The sequence below is a fragment of the Planococcus citri genome, chromosome 1 (assembly GCF_950023065.1).
Source record: "Planococcus citri chromosome 1, ihPlaCitr1.1, whole genome shotgun sequence".
Classification (NCBI taxonomy): domain Eukaryota; kingdom Metazoa; phylum Arthropoda; class Insecta; order Hemiptera; family Pseudococcidae; genus Planococcus; species Planococcus citri.
In genome coordinates, this window is record NC_088677.1 from 88,307,799 (window position 1) to 88,330,326 (window position 22,528).

Consider the following 22,528-nt stretch of genomic DNA (forward strand, 5'->3'; position numbering starts at 1 on the left):
TCAGTACCCTATGAGGTTGACTGCAGGTAGATTTTAACTCGTTTTGGAGCCTCCGGCGACTTTTTTGGAAATTACTGGAGCCTCCAGTGACTTTTTGAAACTTGAAATTTCTACAAAATTAAATTTTTGTGAATATTTCAAGTTCAAAAAGTCTGCCGGAGGTTCCAAAAATCCCCAAAAAGTCGCTGGAGGCTCCAAAATCACACGAACGCACCTGCAGTGGACTCAATATCTCGTTGAAATTGAAGTACGTCGTAAATTTTGGATTTTTAACCCAGTTTGGTAAAATTTTATGAAAATCTCGACCATAGAAAAATCTACTGGAGGCTCCAGTAATTTCTAAAGAGCCGCTGGAGGCGTCAAATTGACTTGAAATCTACCTGCAGTCGACTTCATCCATTTGATGAGATTTTGTGGGAATTTCAAGTTTCAAAAATCTACTGGAAGCCGTTTCAAAAATCTGCTGGAGGCTCCAGTACTGCTTAAAACGGTTTGAAACTAATTCCAATCGATTTGGCAAGTCGAAAAAAAGGGTATATCCTAAATTTCAGCTTCCTAGGTCAATTCGGTGAAATTTTGATTTTTCCCCCAAATTTTGGCTTAAATTAAATAATTTTGATTCTTAAAAATTCATCAAAAATCAAATAGTGCACTTTGTCGCTTGATATGATGGCCTGTGATATATTGTTGCATCCAGTCCAACTGGAAAGTAGAGCTGTATAAATTGAATTTCGCTGGAATTTTCGTGACCTAACAATAAGCTCCAAAAAGCTGAATTTTCGCTTTTTTTTTGTACAGTTTACGATTTTCTGCCTTAGCTGGAGCTTCTCCTGATATGTTTTTTTTTTCTGCGCAGATGCATCAGTGAAAGCAGAAGTTCTCAAATGGAAGGCTCAATTTCAGGAACTTGTACGCGTCATAGTGGGTCGGACAAACGTCAAGCTCGGCAGCCGGAGCCCAAGTTGTAGGATATACGAATGTAATTTGGGCAATTTGGTCACCGATGCCTTCATCGATGCGGTAAGTGAACATGAACATTGAACAAGACAGCCCTACACGAAGAAATTATACGACACCCCTCATCCATCTTGAATTTTCAACTACTCTTGGAATTCAATTTTTAATTTTGATTTCGACTTTTAGGTAGCCGGGCAATACAACGGAACTCATGGTTGGACAGATGCAGCGATAGCACTCATCCAAGCAGGAGCTATAAGATCACCGATACACGAAAACAAAACATTCGGTTGGTACTCTATTCAAAAAATGGGGGGGGGGATCACACCCAAGGGAGCAGTGGTGGCAGAAAAAAGTGGAGTAATCATCAATGTTCACCAACCAGGTAAATTTATGTTACAGGTAACTTCACCTATGAAGAAATACTCACGGTACTGCCTTACAAAACGTCTATGTACAAGGTTCGTGTACGAGGTTCCGATTTGAGAGAAGCATTGGAGCAATCGGTTTCAAAACACCCAAACACTAACGGATCAACCGGAGAATTTCTTCACGTATCCGGTAAATAAGATTAATATCACATTTAACTAAAGAGGTATCTAAGCTGGCAGAACAATTTTTGAACCGCAATAAGTTACCCAGATTGATAGAGCACGCAAAAATATATCACCACCTCAACATTTTTGACCAAAAAATGCCAAAAAAATCAAATGTTACTACATAAATTCGCCTATAGAAAGCTGAAAGGCATACCATACACTATACCGCATTTCAGTTTTTTATGTCAATTTGGTATAATTTGGATTTCTTTGCAATTTCAATCCGAACATAAATTTTAAAAATTTACCGAAAATCAAAAAAATGCGCCGAATTGATGACGAATTGATGCAGTTTTTAAGAAAGCGAAGCGAATCGAATCATTCACGAACGATTGATGATTGAACAAATTGATTGACTTCTAGATGAATAATAATTCAGGAACGGAATACATTGATCAATTTTGGTGAATCATTCGCGAACGAATTGAATGAATTTTGGCGAATCTTTCACAAACGATTTGAATAATTTTCAGTGAATCATTCACGAACGAATTGATTCGTGTAAGTGACTCGTTCGTGAACGAGTCGATTCATTTTATTAAATTTTGATGAATCGTTCGCGAACGAATTGAATGAATTTTGGCGAATCATTCACGAATGATTTGAATAATTTTCAGTAAATCATTCACGAACGATTTGAAAAATTTTTGGTGGATCATTCGCGAACGAATTGATTCGTGTAAGTGACTCGTTCGTGAACGATTCGATTCATTTTATCAAATTTTGATGAATCATTCACGAACAAATTGAATGATTTTTTTTATAAACCGTTCACGAACGAATTGAATAATTTTTAGTGAATCATTCGCGAACGAGTTAATTTATTTCATCAAATTTTAATTCACGAACGATTTGAATGATTCTCAGTAAATCATTCACGAACGATTTGAATAATTTTTGGTCAATCATTCACGAACGAATTGATTTGTGTAAGTGACTCGTTCGTGAACGAGTCGATTCGTTTTATCAAATTTTGATGAATCATTCACGAACGAATTGAATAATTCTTAGTGAATCATTCGCGAACGAGTTAATTTATTTCATCAAATTTTGATTCACGAACGAATTGAATAATTTTTGGTAAATCATTCGCGAACGAATCGATTCATTTGGTTAATTTTTGATCAATCGTTCACGAATGAATTGAAAAACTTTTGGTTATTCGTTCACGAACGAATTGGATAATTTACGAATTGAATTATTTTCAGTGAATCATTCGCGAACGAATTGATTCGTACAAGTGACTCGTTCACGAACGAATCGATACAATTAATCAATTTTTGATGAATCGTTCACGAACGAATTGAATATTTGAATAATTTTTGATGAATCATTCACGAAGGAATTGAATAATTCACGAATCGAATCATTTTTAGTGAATCATTCGCGAACGAGTCGATTTATTAGGTCAATTTTCGATGAATCGTTCACGAACGAATTGAATAATTTACTCGCAAACGAATTGAATTATTTTTAGTGAATCATTCACAAACGAATTGATTCGTACAAGTGACTCGTTCGCGAAGGAATCGATTCAATTAATTAATTGTTGGTGAATCGTTCACGAACGAATTGAATAATTTTTAGTGAATCATTCGTGAACAAATCGATTCATTTGATTAATTTTTGATGAATCGTTCACGTACGAATTGAATAATTTTTAGTGACACGTTCGCGAACGAATTGAATAATTTTTGGTAAATCATTCGCGAACGAATTGATTCGTATAAGTGACTCGTTCACGAACGAGTCGATTTATTTGATTAAATTTTGATGAATCATACACGAACGAATTGAATAATTTTTGGTGAATCCTTCGCGAACGAATCGATTCGTATAAGTGACTCGTTCGCGAACGAATCGATTCATTTAATTAATTTTTGATGAATCATTCAAGAACGAATTGATTTATTCAATTATTTTTGGTGAATCATTCGCGAACGAGTTAATTTGTAAAGATGAGTCATTCGCGAACGAACTGATTTATAAATCAATGAATTAATCAATTCGTTCGCGAATGATTCGGTAAAAATGAATCCTTCCATACGCGAATGGTTCTTTCAAAAAAGTTTTCCAAGCCAATGAAAAAAATAAAAATAAACTTACTCAATGAATCAAGTTCTAATGCTATTGAAACTTCGAACTCACCTGAAACATGAAAAAAATGAACACGAATCTTTTAGTCAATTGCGGATTATTTCACAACAAAATAATGAATACGTAGGTACCAATAATTAGACCTACATAAATATAGAAACAAACTGCCTATGCGATGTTATCCAATGACTTGAGGCTTTTGTCTCCAGTTCAAAAATTCTTGAGACATTTAGAATAAACCTCCCGTTCGAGTAAATTCAGTAATAAAATAATACTCTATCGCCATACACGAAACATAAACATGCAGAAAGACAAGAAAATCTACATATCTTCATGATGTACTCGCACGTGTTGGTGCCATGCACACTCACACAGACAACACACACTATTAGTAGCTCCAATAATCGACATTGCCGAAGAATTTCAAGTCGTTGGCAAATATTCACGCATCATTTGTTCAGCACAGAGTTTTATTTCGCTCTCATAGAATATAAATTTCATACTCGCGACGAAGCAAACGTACGATATGGTTGCTTTACGTGCAAGCACATCTCGCCCGCATCATCGCTAAAAAAAGACAATATTACTCGTACTCGTATAGGGTTGAAATAGAGGAACACGACAAGGAAGCGAGATGTGAGAAACAAAACAACGTACGAGTATAACATCGTCGACGACCCATCATGTTGACAAAATATGAGAAAGCGAGCACCGAACTTTACAGATGAACAAAAGCAGGGCAAGACGTAAGAAAAATATACTATCGTATCGAATACCTACAGCTAAATTTCATCGACAAACGTACGTAGGCGTAGGTGCGAGTGCGAGTGCGAATCGACGTACTAGAATTGTCTCAATTATTCGACATCCTTATCGATTCCATAATTTTTCTTTTTCGCCCGAGTCGCGAGAGTAAATTTCAATCGTAAATATTTTCACGACAAATTTGAGCTTTCGACGATACGACGACGCGACGCAGGCACTATAAAAACGTACACGTGCGAGTACACGAGTATGTGCGAGCGTTCTTCAAAAATGAGAAAACTCTCTGTTTTGTCATTTTCAATAGTCACGATTTTTCGCGCTTGAAAAACTTTTTTCTTCTCTGCAGCCTTCACTTCGTCGTCCATATGTGCTTTTCTTTCTCTCTCTCTCTCTGTTCGGGCTTACTTTGCTATAAAGCTCGTCATCGTGTCAAATTACGTTGTAACCTATTCCGGTCAAAAGATCATTTTCACACGTACGCTTTTTCCTCAAACAGAAAAAAAAACGAGGCGAAAAACAAAAAGAGAACAAAGTTCGAGACTCTAGTTTCACAGTCGACGTATTTCACCGCTAAATTTATACCTATTTTTTTCGTTCGCAAGTATAAAATGTACCAGTAGAAATATCAGCGCAAATAACTTCACATGTGCACGAGATCCTGAAAATGTATCCTGTAGATCTGCACTATTTTTCAAATCCAACTAATTCACAAGATAAAACATCAAATTATATGGTACTATATGACAAGAAAAATTAATTGCTCCCCCTGCTGATCTACTGGGACGTATTTTGTCTTCATGAGAACATCCTAAGAAACATTTTAAAGCAAACTTGTCAAAAAAAAGTTTACCTTTCTAACAAAATGGCAGCCATTTGGATCGGCAGATCAGCCACGAAATCGTGAAATTTGATTTCGAACTGGACAAAGCTCGATCGGAAGAGCAAACAAAAATTTATCATCAGTCCAAATTTCAAGTGCTGAAGTGCATTTTTTGATCTTTGATGAATTTTGAAAAATCAAATTCAGGTCAAAAATGAGAAAAAAATCAAAATTTTACCAAAAGCTAGAAAGCTGAAATATAAGGAGGGATATACCAATTATTGACCTGCCAAATCAAGAAACGGTTTCAAACCATTTTAAGCAGTTCTGGAGCGTTCAGTAGATTTTTTAGACTTGGAATTTCCACAAAATTTCATCAAATATGAAGTGGAAAATCCGAAATTCACACTCGCTATGAAGTCAGCGACTATTTGTAAATTATTCAAGACCCCGGCCGATTTTTGAAACTTGAAATTTCCATAAAATTTCATTAAATGGAGTTATAAAGTTGAAATTCACTTCAAAAACTAATATCAATACCCAATGAAGTCGACTGCAGGTGAATATCAAGTCGTTTTGGAGCCTCCAACGACTTTTTGGAAATTACTGGACCCTCCAGTAAATTTTTGAGACTTGAATTTCTACAAAATTTCATCATAGAGCGAGAAAGTCAAAATTCACTCTTCACAGAAAGCGAATTTTTTATTTCCAACCCTGTTTGGTAAAACTTCAGAGAAATTTCCAGCATAAGACAATCGGATGAGGGCTCCGGTAATTTCCAAAAAGTCGCTGGAGGCTCCAAAACGAGTCGAAATCTACCTGTAGTCGACTTCGTAGCGTATTGAGATTAATTTAAAGAATGAATTTTGGCTTTCCAACTGCATTTAATTAAATTTTGTGGAAATTCCAAGTTTCAAAAATCGACTGGAGGCTCCAAAAATTTTCAAAAAGTGGCTGGAGGCTCCAAAATGACTTGAACTCACCATCAGTTGTTGAAGTGCAGCATGTGTTTCGCATTTCCAACTTCATTTTATTAAATTTTGTGGAAATTCCAAGTTTCAAAAATCGACTTGAGGCTCCAAAAATTTTCAAAAAGTGGCTGGAGGCTCCAAAATGACTTGAACTCACCAGAAGTCTACTTAATAACATTTCTAAATAAGAGTTCAGCGTGAATTTCGGATTTCCAACTTCATTTGACAAAATATTTGTGGAAATTTCAGGTTTCAAAAAATCTGGAAGCTCCAGAACTGCTCAAAACAGTATAGTCCGGCATATGACAATAGGAGTAATTGCACCCCCTGCCGATCCTCCGGGACAACTTTTTTCTTAAAGGGGACATCCTAAGGAACATTTTAAAGCAAACTTGCCCAAAAAAAAGTTGGCCTTACTTACAAAATGGCGGCCATTTTGATTGACAGGTCAGCCGAAATCGCAGATTTTGCGTTTCAACATAGGACTTGCACGAAATTTTTCAAACTTTACAAAGGTAGATGGAAAGATCATGCAAAAATTCATCACCTGTCAAAATTTCAAGTGCTAAAATGCGTTTTTCGATTTTTGGTGAATTTTTGAAAATTAAATTTAGGCCAAAAATGAGAGAAAAACTCAAAATTTTACCAAATTGACCAAGAAAGCTGAAATTTTGGATATACTCTATTTTCGATCTGCCAAATCGATTGGAAATGGTTTCAACCCGTTTTGAGCAGTTCTGGAGCCTCCAGCAGATTTTTGAAACTCGAAATTCTCACAAAATTCAATCAAATTGGTGTTGTAAAGCTAAAATTTATTCTAAAAACTAATTTCAATACGCTACGAAAGACTGCAGGTGAATTTCAAGTCGTTTTGGAGCATCCAGCGCCTTTTTGAAAATTCCTGAAGCCTCCAGCAGATTTTTAAAACTTTAAATTTTCACAAAATTTCATCAAACTGAGATGGAGAGTCGAAATTAATTCTGCAAACTATAATTTTAACACCCTCTGAAGACGACTTCAGGTGGGTTCAAGTCATTTTAGAGCCTCCAGCGACTTTTTTGAAAATTACTGGAGCCTCCAGCAGATTTTTGAAACTTGAAATTTCCCCAACATTAATTTATCAAATGGAGTTGGCAAGCTAAAATTTACTTCGCAGACTGCATGGTGGTTTCAAATGGTTTTGAAGCTTCCAGCTATGTACTTTTAGGAAATTTCAGTTTTCCAAAAAAACGCCATATAACCTTTCAAAAAGTCGCTGGAGGCTCCAAAATAACTTGATATTCACTAGCAATCAACTTCGTAGCGTATTGAAATTAGTTTGCAGAATAAATTTTCCTTCTCCATCTCAGTTTGATGAAATTTTGGGGAAATTTCAAGTTTCAAAAATCTGCTGGAGGCTCCAGAACTGCTCAAAACGGGTTGAAACCGTTTCCAATCGATTTGGCATGTCGAAAATAGGGCACATCCCAAATTTCAGCTTTCTTGGACAATTTGGTAAAATTTTGATTTTTTTCCCTCATTTTTGGCCTAAATTTAATTTTCAAAAATTCACCAAAAATCGAAAAACGCACTTTAGCACTTGAAATTTTGACAGGTGATGAATTTTTGCCTGCTCTTTCGATCTACCTTAGTACGGCTTGGAAAATCTCGTGCAAGTCCTATTTGGAACGCAAAATCTGCGATTTCGGCTGACCTGTCAATCAAAATTGCCGCCATTTTGTAAGTAAGGCCAACTTTTTTTTGGGCAAGTTTGCTTTAAAAATGTTCCTTAGGATGTCCCCTTTGAGAAAAAAGTTGTCCCGGAGGATCGGCGGGGGGGGGGGGTGCAATTACTCCTATTGTCATATGCCGGACTAGTATAAAACCAATTGCAATCGATTTAGCAGGTCAGAAACAGAGTAAATCCCAAATTTCAGTTTTAAAGTAGGTCAATTTGGTAAAATATCATTTTCTCTCATTTCAGAATAGGCGCCATTTTCTTAGTAAGGCCAACTTTTCTGTTGAAAATTTTGCTTCAAAATGATCCTCAGAATGTTCTCTTGAAAAAAATTGTCCCAGTTGATCGGGTGATGGGGAGGGGGAGGTTCAATTATTCCTATCATCATTCGCTGGATTATCACTTTAATCAGCAATCACCAAGAAACACAAGAAATGCCCAAAAAAATATGAATTTCCGAACATAGTAGAATATAGCACATTTATAGGTTCCATAGTGAAATTTATTTCAAAAATGAAATACAACCTGGCTATACGTCGAGGTAAAGTGAAATCACTGCCGCAAAACGAATCCCAATTTTGGTAAAACGATCGGTGGTCGTAAGCGATTTAAAAATCGAACGATTCGCGTATTCGCGTAGGCACCAGGCAGGCACAACTTCGAAGCTTAACGATTTCGATATTTTCGCCGAAAATTTACTGCTTTCATGAGCAATAAAAATTGAAAGCGTAAAAAATAAAAAAAAATTTACGAGTTTGGTATATACGAGTAGATCGAAAAAGCAGAAAGCGAAAGTATATCGTGCGTAGGTAATGCTTTCTCGTGCGCAAATATCTCGCTAACCAATTATCTCAGCACTGTTACGATGGGTCGCGGGTACGGTTTTACTTTCGTCGCAGGGTAGGAAAAAATACATTCCTTCACATTTCACGTTCGATAGTTTCTCATCCTTCTTTTACAATGTTAAATGCGACAGAACAGAAGTCGACTCGACATCGCGTGCCTTTGTTGAGATGCCATAGTTAAATTCTGTCGCTTCGATCGAACAAATCATGAGCATCGGAGAACTTTCAATCACATTTTTTTTGATAGATGAAAATAATCTATCAGGACTTTTTCAGAAATCACAAAAATCATAATCCAATAATTTTTGACTGGCCTACTTCATTCAGAATTTCTTAACAAACCGTACTTTTAGAGTGAGAGTTAACAATACATACTCAGAATATTTTGAAATTGAAAATGGAGTCCCCCCAAGGTTCAGTTCTTAGCACAGTATTATTTATACCTTTGATTGATGACATTTCCAATGTTGTTTCCAGACCCATTTCTCTGAGAATCTTTGCTGATGATATAAACATTTCCTTTCGTTTAAATAATATTCAACTAGCTCTTCAAGTAATCCAAGAAACCCTTGAAAAAATTGAATCATCGGCAGATTCTAATGGTCTAACCTTCTCCGAGTCAAAAACCCACTGTACACTTTTCACCAAAAAAAATAAGATTCCTCCAGATCTCATTCTCAACTTCAAAGGACACTCTTCAGAATTCAAAACCACTACTAAATTCTGTACTCCAATGCAAAAAGGATGGAAGTCCAATGACCTGGCATAAGGAAAGGAGGTTAAAGTGTTTAATGCAGTTTGATACAGGGATTTTAAACTTTTCAGTTCAAAATTTAAAATTCCTGTTTCTCAAAACTGCACTGAACACACTAACCTCCTTTCCTTATGCCAGGTCATTGGACTTCCATCCTTTTTGCATTGGAGTACAGAATTTCTTGGCTTAACTTTTGATAGAAAACTAAATTGGACTCCTCATTTCCTAATAGTAAAATAAGATCTCATGAAACACCTAAATCTGCTGAAAATAATCAAAAACACCGAGTATAATCCATCTCGCAAACTCCTACTTCACTCGTATAAATCTCTAATTCGCAGTAAAATTGAGTATGGAAGCCCATGTTTTGCAAATATCTTAAATAAAACTTCTAATATCCTAAAAACAATTCAAAATTCAGCCCTAAGCATCTGTTTGGGAGCCCTTCATTTCTCTTCAATAGATAGCCTTTACTGTGAAGCAGCAGAATTACCTCCAGATTTTAGAAGAACTTTCATAACAAACAAATTCTTCTCAAATGCATCCACCAACCCTTCCCATCCACTCCAAAACTCAATTAACCCACCCAACCCCCAACATTTTGATCATATAGAAGGACCCATTTCTAATTTCATCACAATGTTGAATGATTTTTAAATCAATCCTAAAACACTCATCCAACAACCAATATTATATCCCTCATGGCTCCTCAGGCCTCCTCAAGTCATTACACAACTTATTAACTAGCCTACCCAAAAAATAGCCACTCTCCACTAGTAATAAAACAAAACTATCTCGAACTCGTATCAGAATACAAAAAATTTAATCTCTGCTTTACAGATGGCTCAAAAATACCAAAACACTTCATTCAGGGTATGCCTACTCTATTAATGATAAAATTTCAAATTTTTAAATCCATAACTGCTCTTCAATCTACACTGCCGAACTCGCAGCTATTTTCCACTGCCTCTGTGATATATTCACTTATGAATCAGAAAATAAGTCTTTCTTAATTCAGAGTGATTCCCTCAGCTCACTAACTACTATCCAAAATCTGTTTTCTGATCACCACCCTAATTCAAAATATTCATAAAACTCTATTTGATTTACAAAATTCACACTTCTCCATCTCCATCCAGTTTATGTATGTACCTAGCCATGTTGGAATCACAGGAAATGAAATCGTAGATAAAAATGCAAAATCCGCCACTACTCTTTCTCCTTTCACATTTATCACAGCTGACGACCTTAAATCTATCTTCACCCAAAACACACTTAAGAAATGGCAAAACTTTTGGTCCTTCCAAACATCAAATTAGCTCTTTCACCACAAAAAATACTCACAAGGGAACCTCTTGAGGTGTCCGCCTCCGATTTGAACGGGACCGCGACTTTTGGAAAGAGCATGTTCTAAAACCCTCAAATCCAAATTTTCAGCTACCCAAATTCATTTTTCGATTTTTGGCGAATTTTTGAAAATCCAATATTGACTATTTTGGTGATTTTAGCTTTTTTTTTAAAAAGTACGTATTGATCAATAAAAATGTTCAAAATGAGTCCTAAAACTGATATTAACCTCCCAAATCCAAATTTCGCCATTTCCAGCCATTTTGGAGCCTCCAGCGCGATTTTTCAATTTCTCCAGAATCTTCAATTTGCTCCAGAAGGCGTGAATATGAAGTTGGGCAGCTAAAAATCGAGTTGTGTGTTATACTCGACCTGTTTAACGAATTTATCCACATTTGAGCCAATTTTGGAGCGGACGCCTCAAGAGTGGTTTTTTGACCAGCTTTTTTTCAAAATAAAAATATTCAAAAATCAAAAATTTCCCGTTTGTGAGAAAATTTTTGAAATTTGCGAGAATCGCAGTATTTCATCATGAACAAACCCCCGAGGCCGAGTTCCGCCATTTCCAGCCATTTTGGAGCCTCCAGCGCGATTTTTCAATTTCTCCAGAATCTTCAATTTGCTCCAGAAGGCGTGAATATGAGTTGGGCAGCTAAAATTCGAGTTGTGTGTTATACTGGATCTGTTTAACGAGTTTATCAACATTTGAGACGATTCTGGAGGGGACGCCTCAAGAGCGGTTTTTTGACCAGCTTTTTTTCAAAATAAAAATATCGCCAAAAATCAAAAATTTCTCGTTTGTGAGAAAATTTTTGAAATTTGCGCGAATCGCTGTATTTCGTCATTAATTAACCACACGAGAACGAATTTCGCCATTTCCAGCCTTTCTTGCGCCTCCCTTTAATTTTTGGATATTTTTATTATGAGTAAAGCTGGTCAAAAACTCACTCTTGAGTTGTCCGCTCCAGAATCGGCTCAAATGTGGATAAATTCGTTAAACATGTCGAGTATAACACACAACTCGATTTTTAGCTGCCCAACTTCATATTCACGCCTTCTGGAGCAAATTGAAGATTCTGAAGAAATTTAAAAATCGCGCTGGAGCCTCCAGAATGGCTGGAAATGGCGAAATTCAGCCTCGGGGGGTTCGTTCATGACAAAATACTGCGATTCGCGCAAATTTCGAAAACTTTCTCGCAAACGGGAAATTTTTGATTTTTGAATATTTTTATTTTGAAAAAAAGCTGGTCAAAAAACCACTCTTGAGGTGTCCGCACCAGAATCGGCTCAAATGTGGATAAATTCGTTAAACAGGTCGAGTATAACACACAACTCGATATTTAGCTGCCCAACTTCATATTCACGCCTTCTGGAGCAAATTGAAGATTCTGGATAAATTGAAAAATCGCGCTGGAGGCTCCAGAATGGCTGGAAATGGCGAAATTTGGATTTGGGGGGTTAATATCAGTTTTAGGACTTATTTTGAACATTTTTATTGATCAAATACGTACTTTTTAAAAAAAAGCTAAAAACACCAAAATAGTCAATTTTGGATTTTCAAAAATTCGCCAAAAATCGAAAAATGAACTTGGGCAGCTGAAAATTTGGATTTGGGGATTTTAGAACATGCTCTTTCCAAAAATCGCGGTCCCGTTCAAATCGGAGGCGGACACCTCAAGAGGTTCCCTTGTCAGCCTTGGAAAAACCTATCTCAACTAAATAGACTGGAAGAAATCATTATAATCAGATTGAGAATTGGCCACATAAAAATCACCCATAATCACCTCTATGAAAAGGCCCCGAAACCCACATGCCAGTTCTGCATGTCAGAACTTATATCTGTCCAACACTTACTATTTCACTGTCCCTCCTTACATCAGCACAGACTATCCCTACAAATAGATGAAAGATCCCCATTCATACCAGATGACCCTTCTGAAATTAAAAAATTCTTAGACCTAATTAAAAAACTTGACCTTATCAGCTCGATTTAAATCTCACCACGTAATTACAAACAACCCCCCCCCCCTCCCAAAAAAAATAATAAAATAATAATAATTATTGACTGAAAATAATTTTAAAATGTTCGAAAAAAACATTCTCACCAAAACATTTATGTAGTTGAATCTCAACAAAATTTTAACCCAAATCAATTTTGAATGATTTAGAAAAATATTCTCCATTCTTTTCACAGGTATCAGAGTAGTTTACGACTTCGCCAAGCCAGTAGGCCGTCGTATAACAAAGCTAGACGTACGCTGCGCCAATTGCTCAGTCCCCATGTACTCTGCCATGAAAGATGATACCACTTACACGATAGTCATGTCCCAATACCTTCGAGATGGAGGCGATGGATACTCGATGTTCAACAAAGGCTACAGCGAGCCGCTTATGGACGACCTGGGTGTCTTCTGTAAGTACCTACCTATTATACGTGAAACTTTACCCATGATGAATAATTTTCAATGCATGACAATATGATATCATTTATGTGTGTAATTTTCACTTCACGCAGCTCTTTCGGATACCGACGCCGTGGCCAACTATTTCAATAAATCCCAAGTAAATTATCCGGGAATCGATGGAAGGATTATCTTTGTAAATGATGAATTACCCGTGTCACCGTCCAAATCCTCTAGTCCGATTAATTCTTCAATAATAACGCTATTCGTATCGATATCATTCGTTACCTGGTTTTATAATATGTTTACGGTCGCCACCACCGTTCATCATTCGTGATACTGCCATAGTACGAGTACGAGTATACGCGAGTTCGAGTAGCTGATACACAAACACAAGAGTATACGATACCAACGCACTCGTACACTCCGCGACCGCTCTCCTTCCACAACTATGTTACGCCACATCGTAAATCATCCAACATTTTAATGCGATATCTACTTCTACACTTAAAGACAATTCCCTCGCTCGACGCGAAAAAAAAATGAAAAAATACGAAAAATAGCTCGAGCTGATGCCACAACGTATATAATCCGGCTGTAAAAACCTACCGTACCGCATTCCTTCGAATAATTTTTCACCGTCGGTGGCGTCGCTCACTCGCTCGCCTCTTTGAAGTTGTATGGGTCTCGCTTATATTTAGATATAAACGTCTTTTTCTCGATTCTTTATTCTTTCATATTTCTAGTAGCTTTTTGTCACGAATTTTCTTCTCAAATTTCACAACTTTAGACAATCTCTTTCTTTAATGAGTCGAAATTTTCAGCAACTTGAGGCCGCAACAAATCGCATTCAATTTTGACGAATCCACTTCGCCTTAACTAAGTTCTCAGATTGAAACAAATAGATTGAAAGAACCCCCCCCCCCCCAAAAAAAAATCCAGGTCATCAAATCATCAGCAGCTCAAAGTCACTCATATGACGAAAAAATATGGCAATTTTTCCTGATTTATCGATCCCACAAAAGAGCTGTCCCTTACGATGAATCGAGAAAAACAATTTCGGAGGATTTTGACCAAATTTGGTGGAGATTCATTTTGAATTAAATATCATCCAGCAATTTCAACCGCTCAGTGGAACCCTAAAAATGGTCTTAAATTTTGTCGAGAATCTCAAATCTGTATTTTGGAACAGGGGCACTTTTTTAGAACCGGTTGAGTAGAGCTGGAGCGAAAAAACTACGACTTTTTTGAAACTTCTTTCTCTTTGAGGGCCCTATCTCCTTCCAGTAACACCTCCGAGGCTAAAAATTTCCCCAAATGACTTTCAACTCAAAATGAAGGTCTTCACCAAAAGTCTAAATTTTCTAACATCCTCAAAATGTACCATCTGTCAAATAAAAATTTCGAAAATTTGCTAAAAAAAAATCTAAAAATAAACTTGAGGAGCTGAGAATTAGAGGATCGATTTTTTTTAGGGACTCTTTCAATCCCTTCAAGTTTCATCCCAATCGAACAGTCCTGTGTTGAAGGAATTCTCTTGCGAGTGACGTTTCAATTGAAATGTTGGAAATCGAATAAATTTTCATTTTTCCAGATCCATTAGGCCTACAAATAGTTTGGAAGTAGAATGGAATATTGTCAAAGTAGATGTACAATAAAAATAAGAATGCATTTATACGTAAGGTAAAACCCTATTTCTTCAAGTGTGATTTTTTTTTCCTAAAATGACTCGACATTTATTCAGTAGCTTGATATTTTTAATTCGTAATTGTTATCGTACCATATTATGTTAGCAATATCAGATGTATTTGTAATTTCAAAAGTTGTTTTTCTCTCTCTTTTTTGTTTTTATGTGAGTATTTTATTTGTTATTAACTGGAATATATGTACCTATGTACAATAATAATATTATGTACAAATAAACGTGAATTTCTATTTTTTGTTCAATAACATTCATCAATTTTTTCACAAAATGCAAAGTGTGAGGAAGGTTGTAGATTGGGTCAAATGGTAGGTGTGCAGAAATCTTGAATTTTTTAATTTGATCATCCCATTTTTTAAAAGGCTAGTTTTGCTCGAAAATTGTTTTAAAAAATTAAAAATTCAAGAATTTCAGCTACTTGCTCCCAAATAATCCAATCGATGACCAAAAATCGAAAAAAATCTCAATTTTCAAATAAATTCAATTCCTAGGCATCATAATGAAAAGGTAGGGGGAAGGGAGGGGGAATCTCAACAAGCAAAAAAATCGAAACAAAAAAAAAATTGAAAAGACAGCCAAAAATAGACCACTACAGAAGAATACCTAATAAGATCGATTATAACCTGATTTTTGAGGGCTGATCGTGAGCTTCATAAAGACACATCGTGAACTTTCAAAAACAAAAAAACAGTTTTTCTAAGTTCCTGCTACACTATACTTTTGTTCTGATTGTTTGAAATTCCCAAAAAGCGCAGCTTTTGAACATTTTAATTTCAACTTAAAAATCTTCATCCAAGCTCATAAAAATGTTTCTTCTGAAAAAATTTTAAGTTCCTATTTTTCCATAATATTGTCTTGCTTCTTTGACTTTTCGTGCCATTCTTTATTTTTCAAATTATAATTATTGGGTATTTTCATTATAACTTTATATTTATTCTCTCCTTCTGGAATTTATATTTTTGAAAAATATTTTCTCAGGTTCTACAGAATTGAAAGAAAAATATATAAAATGATTTTTACACCCACATCACTCATAAAAATTGAAATGCCTGTCTAAAAATATTGTCTTGTTTCACATTTTAAAATTTCCCATTCATTTTTTTTCGTTTACATTTTTTTGATTTTTTCCTTTCGTGATAAAATTGAACGAAAAAAAAGAATCGAAATTTCCACGTTTCCCCCTTCCCCCTTTCCATTAAAAAGTATTGAAATACATAATTTGAAAAAAAAATGTCCAGTTCTTCCATATTATTCAACATCAGAGTGTCTATTCTATACTGAAACCAAAAAAGCAAATTTCTTGCTTTTTTTCTTGCCTTTTTCTTGCCAACTTCCTGCTTTATTCTTGCTTTCAAATATGAAGTTCTGTATCCCCCTCTCCCACCTCATGTTAACGCATAAAAAAATCTTCGCCCCCCCCCCCAGTTTTATTTTCTTACTTTCTTGCCACCCATGTCAATAATTTCTCGCCTTTTTATTGCTTTTTTGCTATTTTCTTGCCAGTAGACACTCTGAACACCAAACGCTGAAATTTTCCATTAATTCTCTACTGCGTACCTGATAATGATAAATGGGAGGGGCGAGAGAATCTGATTTTGATTTTGACAACTTTGATTGAAAAAGAGGTTTGAAATGATTTTTTGGGCATTGAAAAAAAAACTGAAGAAATGCTGACCCCCCCCACCCTTTTTAAAATTGAATATTCGGGAAAATATCGTGGTTGTTTTGTTCGGTAGACAGACACGTTGCACCAGAGACAGGGAATGGCCACATTTGATTTTTGGTTAAAAACTTGAGAAACCATGCCCAAAAAATTGGCCTTTCGTGCTAAATGTCAATTTTTTTGTAAGTACTGTGGGGATGGGCAACTAACCATCAGAAGATATATTCCAAACCTGCGAGAATTCTGGGTAAAAAAAGCTTTTTGAAGAAAAACAATACGCAAATAATATCTACCTCATCAGCCAGAATTTCAAGTCTTTTGAGTCCATTTCTTGAATTTTGAGGAATATTCAGAAATCAAATTCGGACTACGAAGATGAAAAAAAATAACAATAATTAAAGTTCCATTGAGCTAGAAATTGAAATCTGATACTCATAATCTCTAATTTCGCCCCCTCCTCTACTCTAAATCGATTCGAAGAAGTTTCAGATCATTTAAACAGCTCTATAAAGCCTCCGATAGATTTTCGAAAATTACGGTTTTCACGAAATTTTAGGAATTCTACTAAAAATATGGAATTTGGCTGCTCTAAAAGAGAAACAAATATAAATTTTGAAAAATCCACATTAATTCTTTCCAATCTGTGACCGCAGTTTATCTCGATTTAAAATGTATATTTTGGATAAGGTAGCTAGTAGATTGGTGGATAAACGTCATTTACAACTTCAAGTTCAATTGATTCAACGAGAGGTAGGGTGGAGGGGGGGGGGAGTTATAGCAATGAGAAAACCCTGCTCGAAATCCGAGTTTCAATTTTCGAAGACGATGAACGATCTGAATCTTACTAAAATTACAATAAATATCACTTAATGGTGCAGCTGTTCTAACTCGACGATGATCATGTCCTTTGAAAGTAACACCGTTTCATTTAGTACGCGAAGGTTACACGAATCTGTAATAAAATATAGTACCGCGGGTTGCTTCTAATTAAGCAATCTAGTACGACAAGTATGAGAAACTGCACACATAACGATTCCAATTTACTTATTTATACGATAAAATAACTTCTTCAATTCTTCCTCGTACTTACAACCTACATTCATTTCATAAACATATTATTGGAATTATTTCAAATGCAGTTTCTCGTCGTTGTAAATGACGAATGTTTAATTACTACCTATACCGAAAGCAGTCCGTGTTATTACAATTTCACAACAGGTGTGCGTAGACTTCAAGTTGAATGAAATAGTGGTACGTTCAAAGGACATAATTATCTTCATACAGCTGTGCCATTTTTTTATTCCCCATAACGTAAGATATTTGACTTCGTTTGGTCTCTATACAAATTCGCACATAAAGAAAACAACGAAATGATTGCCTGTCGACAAAAGGCGGCGATGTTGAACGACTGTCGAAAGGATACTACTTTAAATGAATGATAGAGGCGTTTGTTTAGGCAACTTATTAAACACGACGACGACGACTACGAGCAAGACAGCGATGAAGTTATTCGAGCTGTCATTCATTCGCGTACCGCTAGAATACACACAGTGGCCATAATTTACATTGCATGCTCGACCATTCTTCCCTTCGACCCGGTTTGAATTGTAAATATAGATATCTACGAGGTTTCCCTTTTACTCTGCAATTTTTACGAGAAAATAGTCACGAGGACGAATGAATTTAGGTCGAAGATTATGCACATTGCAGAAATCCTAATTACTTATATTCTACCAAGCTAAGTACTGGAGTCGAGTTTTTTTTCAAAAATCAGCTGGGATACATTTTGGAGCTAACTTCAACTCACGATAAAGGCTTCCGCTGAATTTGGTCAAAACCCTTCGACATTTTTTTTTCACTGAACATTTTCAAATACTCACAAAACTGCGAAGGAGTTACACGTAAAGAAAAAAACAGCAAAATGCGCGCAGAAATACGCATCACTCAGCTACGTGACGCAACGCGCCACGTACCAACATTGATAAATAAACGAAATGTATTACAAAAGCGAAAATTTTTATAATATTATGAAAGAAACGTCGGCGTCGTATTCTTATCAAGATAATGAAAGAAATATTGAAATAAAGCGTCAAAAAGAAAAGTAAATATTACCTCACGTCGGAGCGTGAAAATTGCCGACTCGTTTTTTTTTTGGGCGTTTTTTTTTATGTTCGTTCGATGTATTTTTCAGCAAAGGGTGAGAGCCGAAAGGCAGCTCTTCCTTTCGGTACCCCGCTTTCTTTATTCTTAGGAAGAAAATCGGTGTAATTTTTCATCGACTTATCCGTTAAATGAAAATAACACGAAAATCTGTTAGGAAATTCTCTTTTATGATGATGCTTTAGGGTGCGACGTCGCTGTTGCCGCCGGTGTTGCGTAAATTAGCTGGAAAAGTTGATAAAACTGAAGCTACCTACCTCTACCTAAAAGACTCCTCTCTGTTTAATGAGAATGTTTTTCATTTTTTTTTTTTTTTTTTTTTGAAATAGTTTATCTGGGCAAACTGAACCGAGTAAAAACTGCATCAGTTCAACTAGATTTTCAACACGATGACAGAGATCCTGCAAAGTTAGATTTTGTCCCAAAAATTAAACACAGCTAGATCGAAAGAGCGTGCAAAAATTTTTCATCAGCCAACATTTCGATTGCTAAAGTGCATTTTTTTGATATTTGATGCTGAAAAAAATCAAAATTTTACCAAATTGACCTAGAAATCTGAATTTTGGGATGTAGTCTACATTTTGACCTGGCAAATCAATTGGAAACGGTTTCAAAACGTTTGGAACACTTCCGGAGCCTCCAGCAAAATTGTGAAACTTGGAATTTGCTCAAAATTTCATCAAATAAGAGTGAATTTTGCCTTTCCAATCACATCTGACCAATTTTTGTGGAAATTTCAAGTTTCAAAAATCTACTGGAGGCACCGAGAATTTTCCAGAAGTCGCTGAGGACTTCTAAATGACTTAAACCTACCAGCAGTCGACTTAATAACGTGTTTAAGTTGGAGTGGAGCGTGAATTTAGGTTTTTAACCCTTTTTGTTGACTGCATTTTGTGGAAATTTCAAATTAAAAAAATCTGCTGGAGCCTCCAGAACTCTTCAAAACGGTTTGAAATCGTCTCTAATTGATTCAGCAGGTCAAAAGTAGGGCATGTTCCCCAATTTCGGCTTTCTAGGTACTGAGCCTTATCTTTGATCCTAAATTACCAGCCTCATTCAACAGCGTGCGTTGGAAACGTGACTATAACCCAGATACGATCTTCGTGTCAGAGCAAATGTCACATCTTTGCCAGGAACTGGTTGCTAATCCCATACCTCGTACCCAGCACAGGCCAATTATCTGTGAGGTTAGAGTAGCAGTCTGCCCAATCAGAAGTGCGAACCCACCGCCAAGATTCAACTTTAAAAAGGCTGATTGGGAGTCCTATACTCAGGAGCTGGATGCAGAGGTGGATAACATTATACCTACCACCACCAGCACCAGAAAATTATGATCTTTTCAATGCAGTCCTTAAACGAATCTCAGTCAAGCATATCCCAAGAGGAGCAGGGAAAGAGTACATCTCTGGTATGAAACCAAGCCTCATCACACAGTGCAACGAATATGTTGATAAATTTAATGAAAATCTTTTGATGATGATACCATAGAGCTTGGAGATAAACTTGCAGCGGAGATAGCTCAGTCAAGGCAGGAGAACTGGCAGTGACTGGTAGAAGATCTCAATTTTGGTAAGGACAGTCGAAGAGCATGGCATCTGCTCAAGAGACTGAATGGAGAAAAAAGTTAAGCAAGGAGTTTCACTCAGACAACAGCAAACCAGATTGCTCACCAGTTGCTCATAAATGGAAAGACAAGTGGTAGAGTTGAAAGCAAGAAAATTATTTGTAATCAAGCAGAGGAAGTGAATAACTTTTCATCACCATTCACATACTCTAAGATCACAGCAGCTATACACTCAGCCAAAAATCGAAAAGCAGCAGGTGTTGATAAAATGTTTGTGGAGCAGATAAAGCATTTTGGGCCAAAAACTGTTACATGGATCCAGGAATTGTACAATACCTGTGTAAAAACATCAAAAATACCTCGATCATGGAAGCAGGCCCATGTTATTGCTATCCAGAAACCAGGCAAAGACCCAAATGACCCTGAAAGTTACTGCCCTATATCCTTACTATGTCACCTATATATGGTATTTGAGTGAGTGGTCCTAAATTGAGTAGCTGAGCATATTGACAAGAACCTAATCAGTCAGCAGGCAGGTTTCAGACCTGGAAAATCTTGTACTGGTCAGGTCCTGAGCTTAACACAGCACATTGAGGATGGTTTTGAACAGCGCAAGGTCACTGGTGCTATGTTTGTGGACCTCACTGCAGCGTTTGACACAGTGTGTCATCAGTTACTTTGGTACAAGATTTATGAACTGACCAGGGACTACAAATTTACAGAAATCATCACAACACTGCTTGAAGACCAGAGGTTCTATGTGACTTTAGATGGAAAGAACAACACTTGGAGAAGGCAAAAGAATGGCTTGTCACAGGGAAGTGTCCTGTCACCCATCCTTCTTAATATCTACACCAATGACCAACCAATTGGAGGACCAGCACGTCGCTTTTTGTATGCAGACAACTTTGTGCTCACAGCACAGTGTGACACATTTGTAGAGGTGGAAGACACACTGAATCAGGCAATAGAAGAACTTGACAAATACTATAAAGCCAACCACCTCAGGCCAAATCCATCCAAGACAGAAACATGTTCGTTCCAACTTGCAAAACAGTGAGGCCAAGAGACAGCTCAACATCTAATGGGGACACACTGCACTGAATCACAATGACCACCCCAAATATCTGTGAGTGACACTGGATAGATCACTCACCTACTGGCAACACTGTGAAAAAACCAAAATGAAAGTGGCTGCTAGAACAAATCTGATCCGAAAGCTAGTAGGTAGCAGATGGGGAGCTCAACTACAGGTCCTGCCCACATCAGCACTAGCGCTGTGTTACTCAGTTGCAGAATATGCTTGCCTAGCATGGGGACGATCAGCACACGCTAGAAAAGTAGATGGGCCCCTGAATGAAGCCTGCCGATTGGTGACAGGATACACCGGACCAACTCCACTCACAGCTCTGCATTGTCTCGCAGGGATTGCACCACTGGAAGTGCATAGGGAGGTGGCTGCCAGAGCAGGAAAAACTAAAGCAACACACAACTCCCTACACCCCATGCATGGCTACTACGAATAACCAGAGAGCAGACTAAAATCTAGACACAGTTTTCTGAGAACAGTGAATGAATTGAGTGCTCCTGCCGAAGTTGAACGCTGTCAAATCTGGAACACAGCATCAAGTAGCAATACTATGAGTGAATCATTGCCCCAAGGTAACCAACTGAAGTACAGCCTCTGGAAAACGCTGAATAGAATTAGAAGCGGAACAACATGCTCAAAATCCAACCTGCACAGATGGCATTCGGCTGATGATGATATGTGTGAGTGTGGCAAGGTACAAGATGACAGACTTCTTTTCAGGTGTCGATTATATGGTGACTTCAACGCAGACAAACTGGACCAGACGATTGATGACGAGGGGATGAAGTTCCTCGAGTATTGGGACAAGAAGGGAATTTAGATGCTTAGTATTGCCGACCAGACAAGAGGGAAAAAAAGCTTTCTAGGTTAATTTGGTGAAATTTCGATTTTTTTCTCGTTTTTGGATCAAAGACTTTCAAAAATTCAGCACAAATCAAACAATGCACTTGAGCACTTGAAATTTTGGCTGGTGATAAATTTTTGCATGCTCTTTCAATCTATGTAGCTCCGACCAGTTAAAAATTTAGTGCGAATCTCATGCTATTCTAAATAGCCGCCATTTTGTTAATAAGAT

At 36.7% G+C, this 22,528-nt stretch overlaps 2 protein-coding genes across 5 annotated transcripts in view; one reads left to right on the forward strand and one right to left on the reverse strand.

Annotated features, from left to right (window-relative positions):
- Window positions 1-14,218, forward strand: part of LOC135839925 (snake venom 5'-nucleotidase-like) — a 37,226-nt gene extending 23,008 nt beyond the window's left edge. The window contains exons 5-9 of the mRNA XM_065356199.1: window positions 857-1,020; window positions 1,144-1,246; window positions 1,360-1,518; window positions 13,067-13,285; window positions 13,388-14,218. Of these exons, the coding sequence (XP_065212271.1) occupies window positions 857-1,020; window positions 1,144-1,246; window positions 1,360-1,518; window positions 13,067-13,285; window positions 13,388-13,611 (869 nt within the window). The 3' untranslated portion in view covers window positions 13,612-14,218. The remainder of the gene's footprint in view (window positions 1-856; window positions 1,021-1,143; window positions 1,247-1,359; window positions 1,519-13,066; window positions 13,286-13,387) is intronic.
- The window catches only part of rsh (radish), a 780,520-nt gene that overhangs the window by 553,788 nt on the left and 204,204 nt on the right, over window positions 1-22,528 (reverse strand). The gene's annotated exons all lie outside the window — the stretch shown is intronic.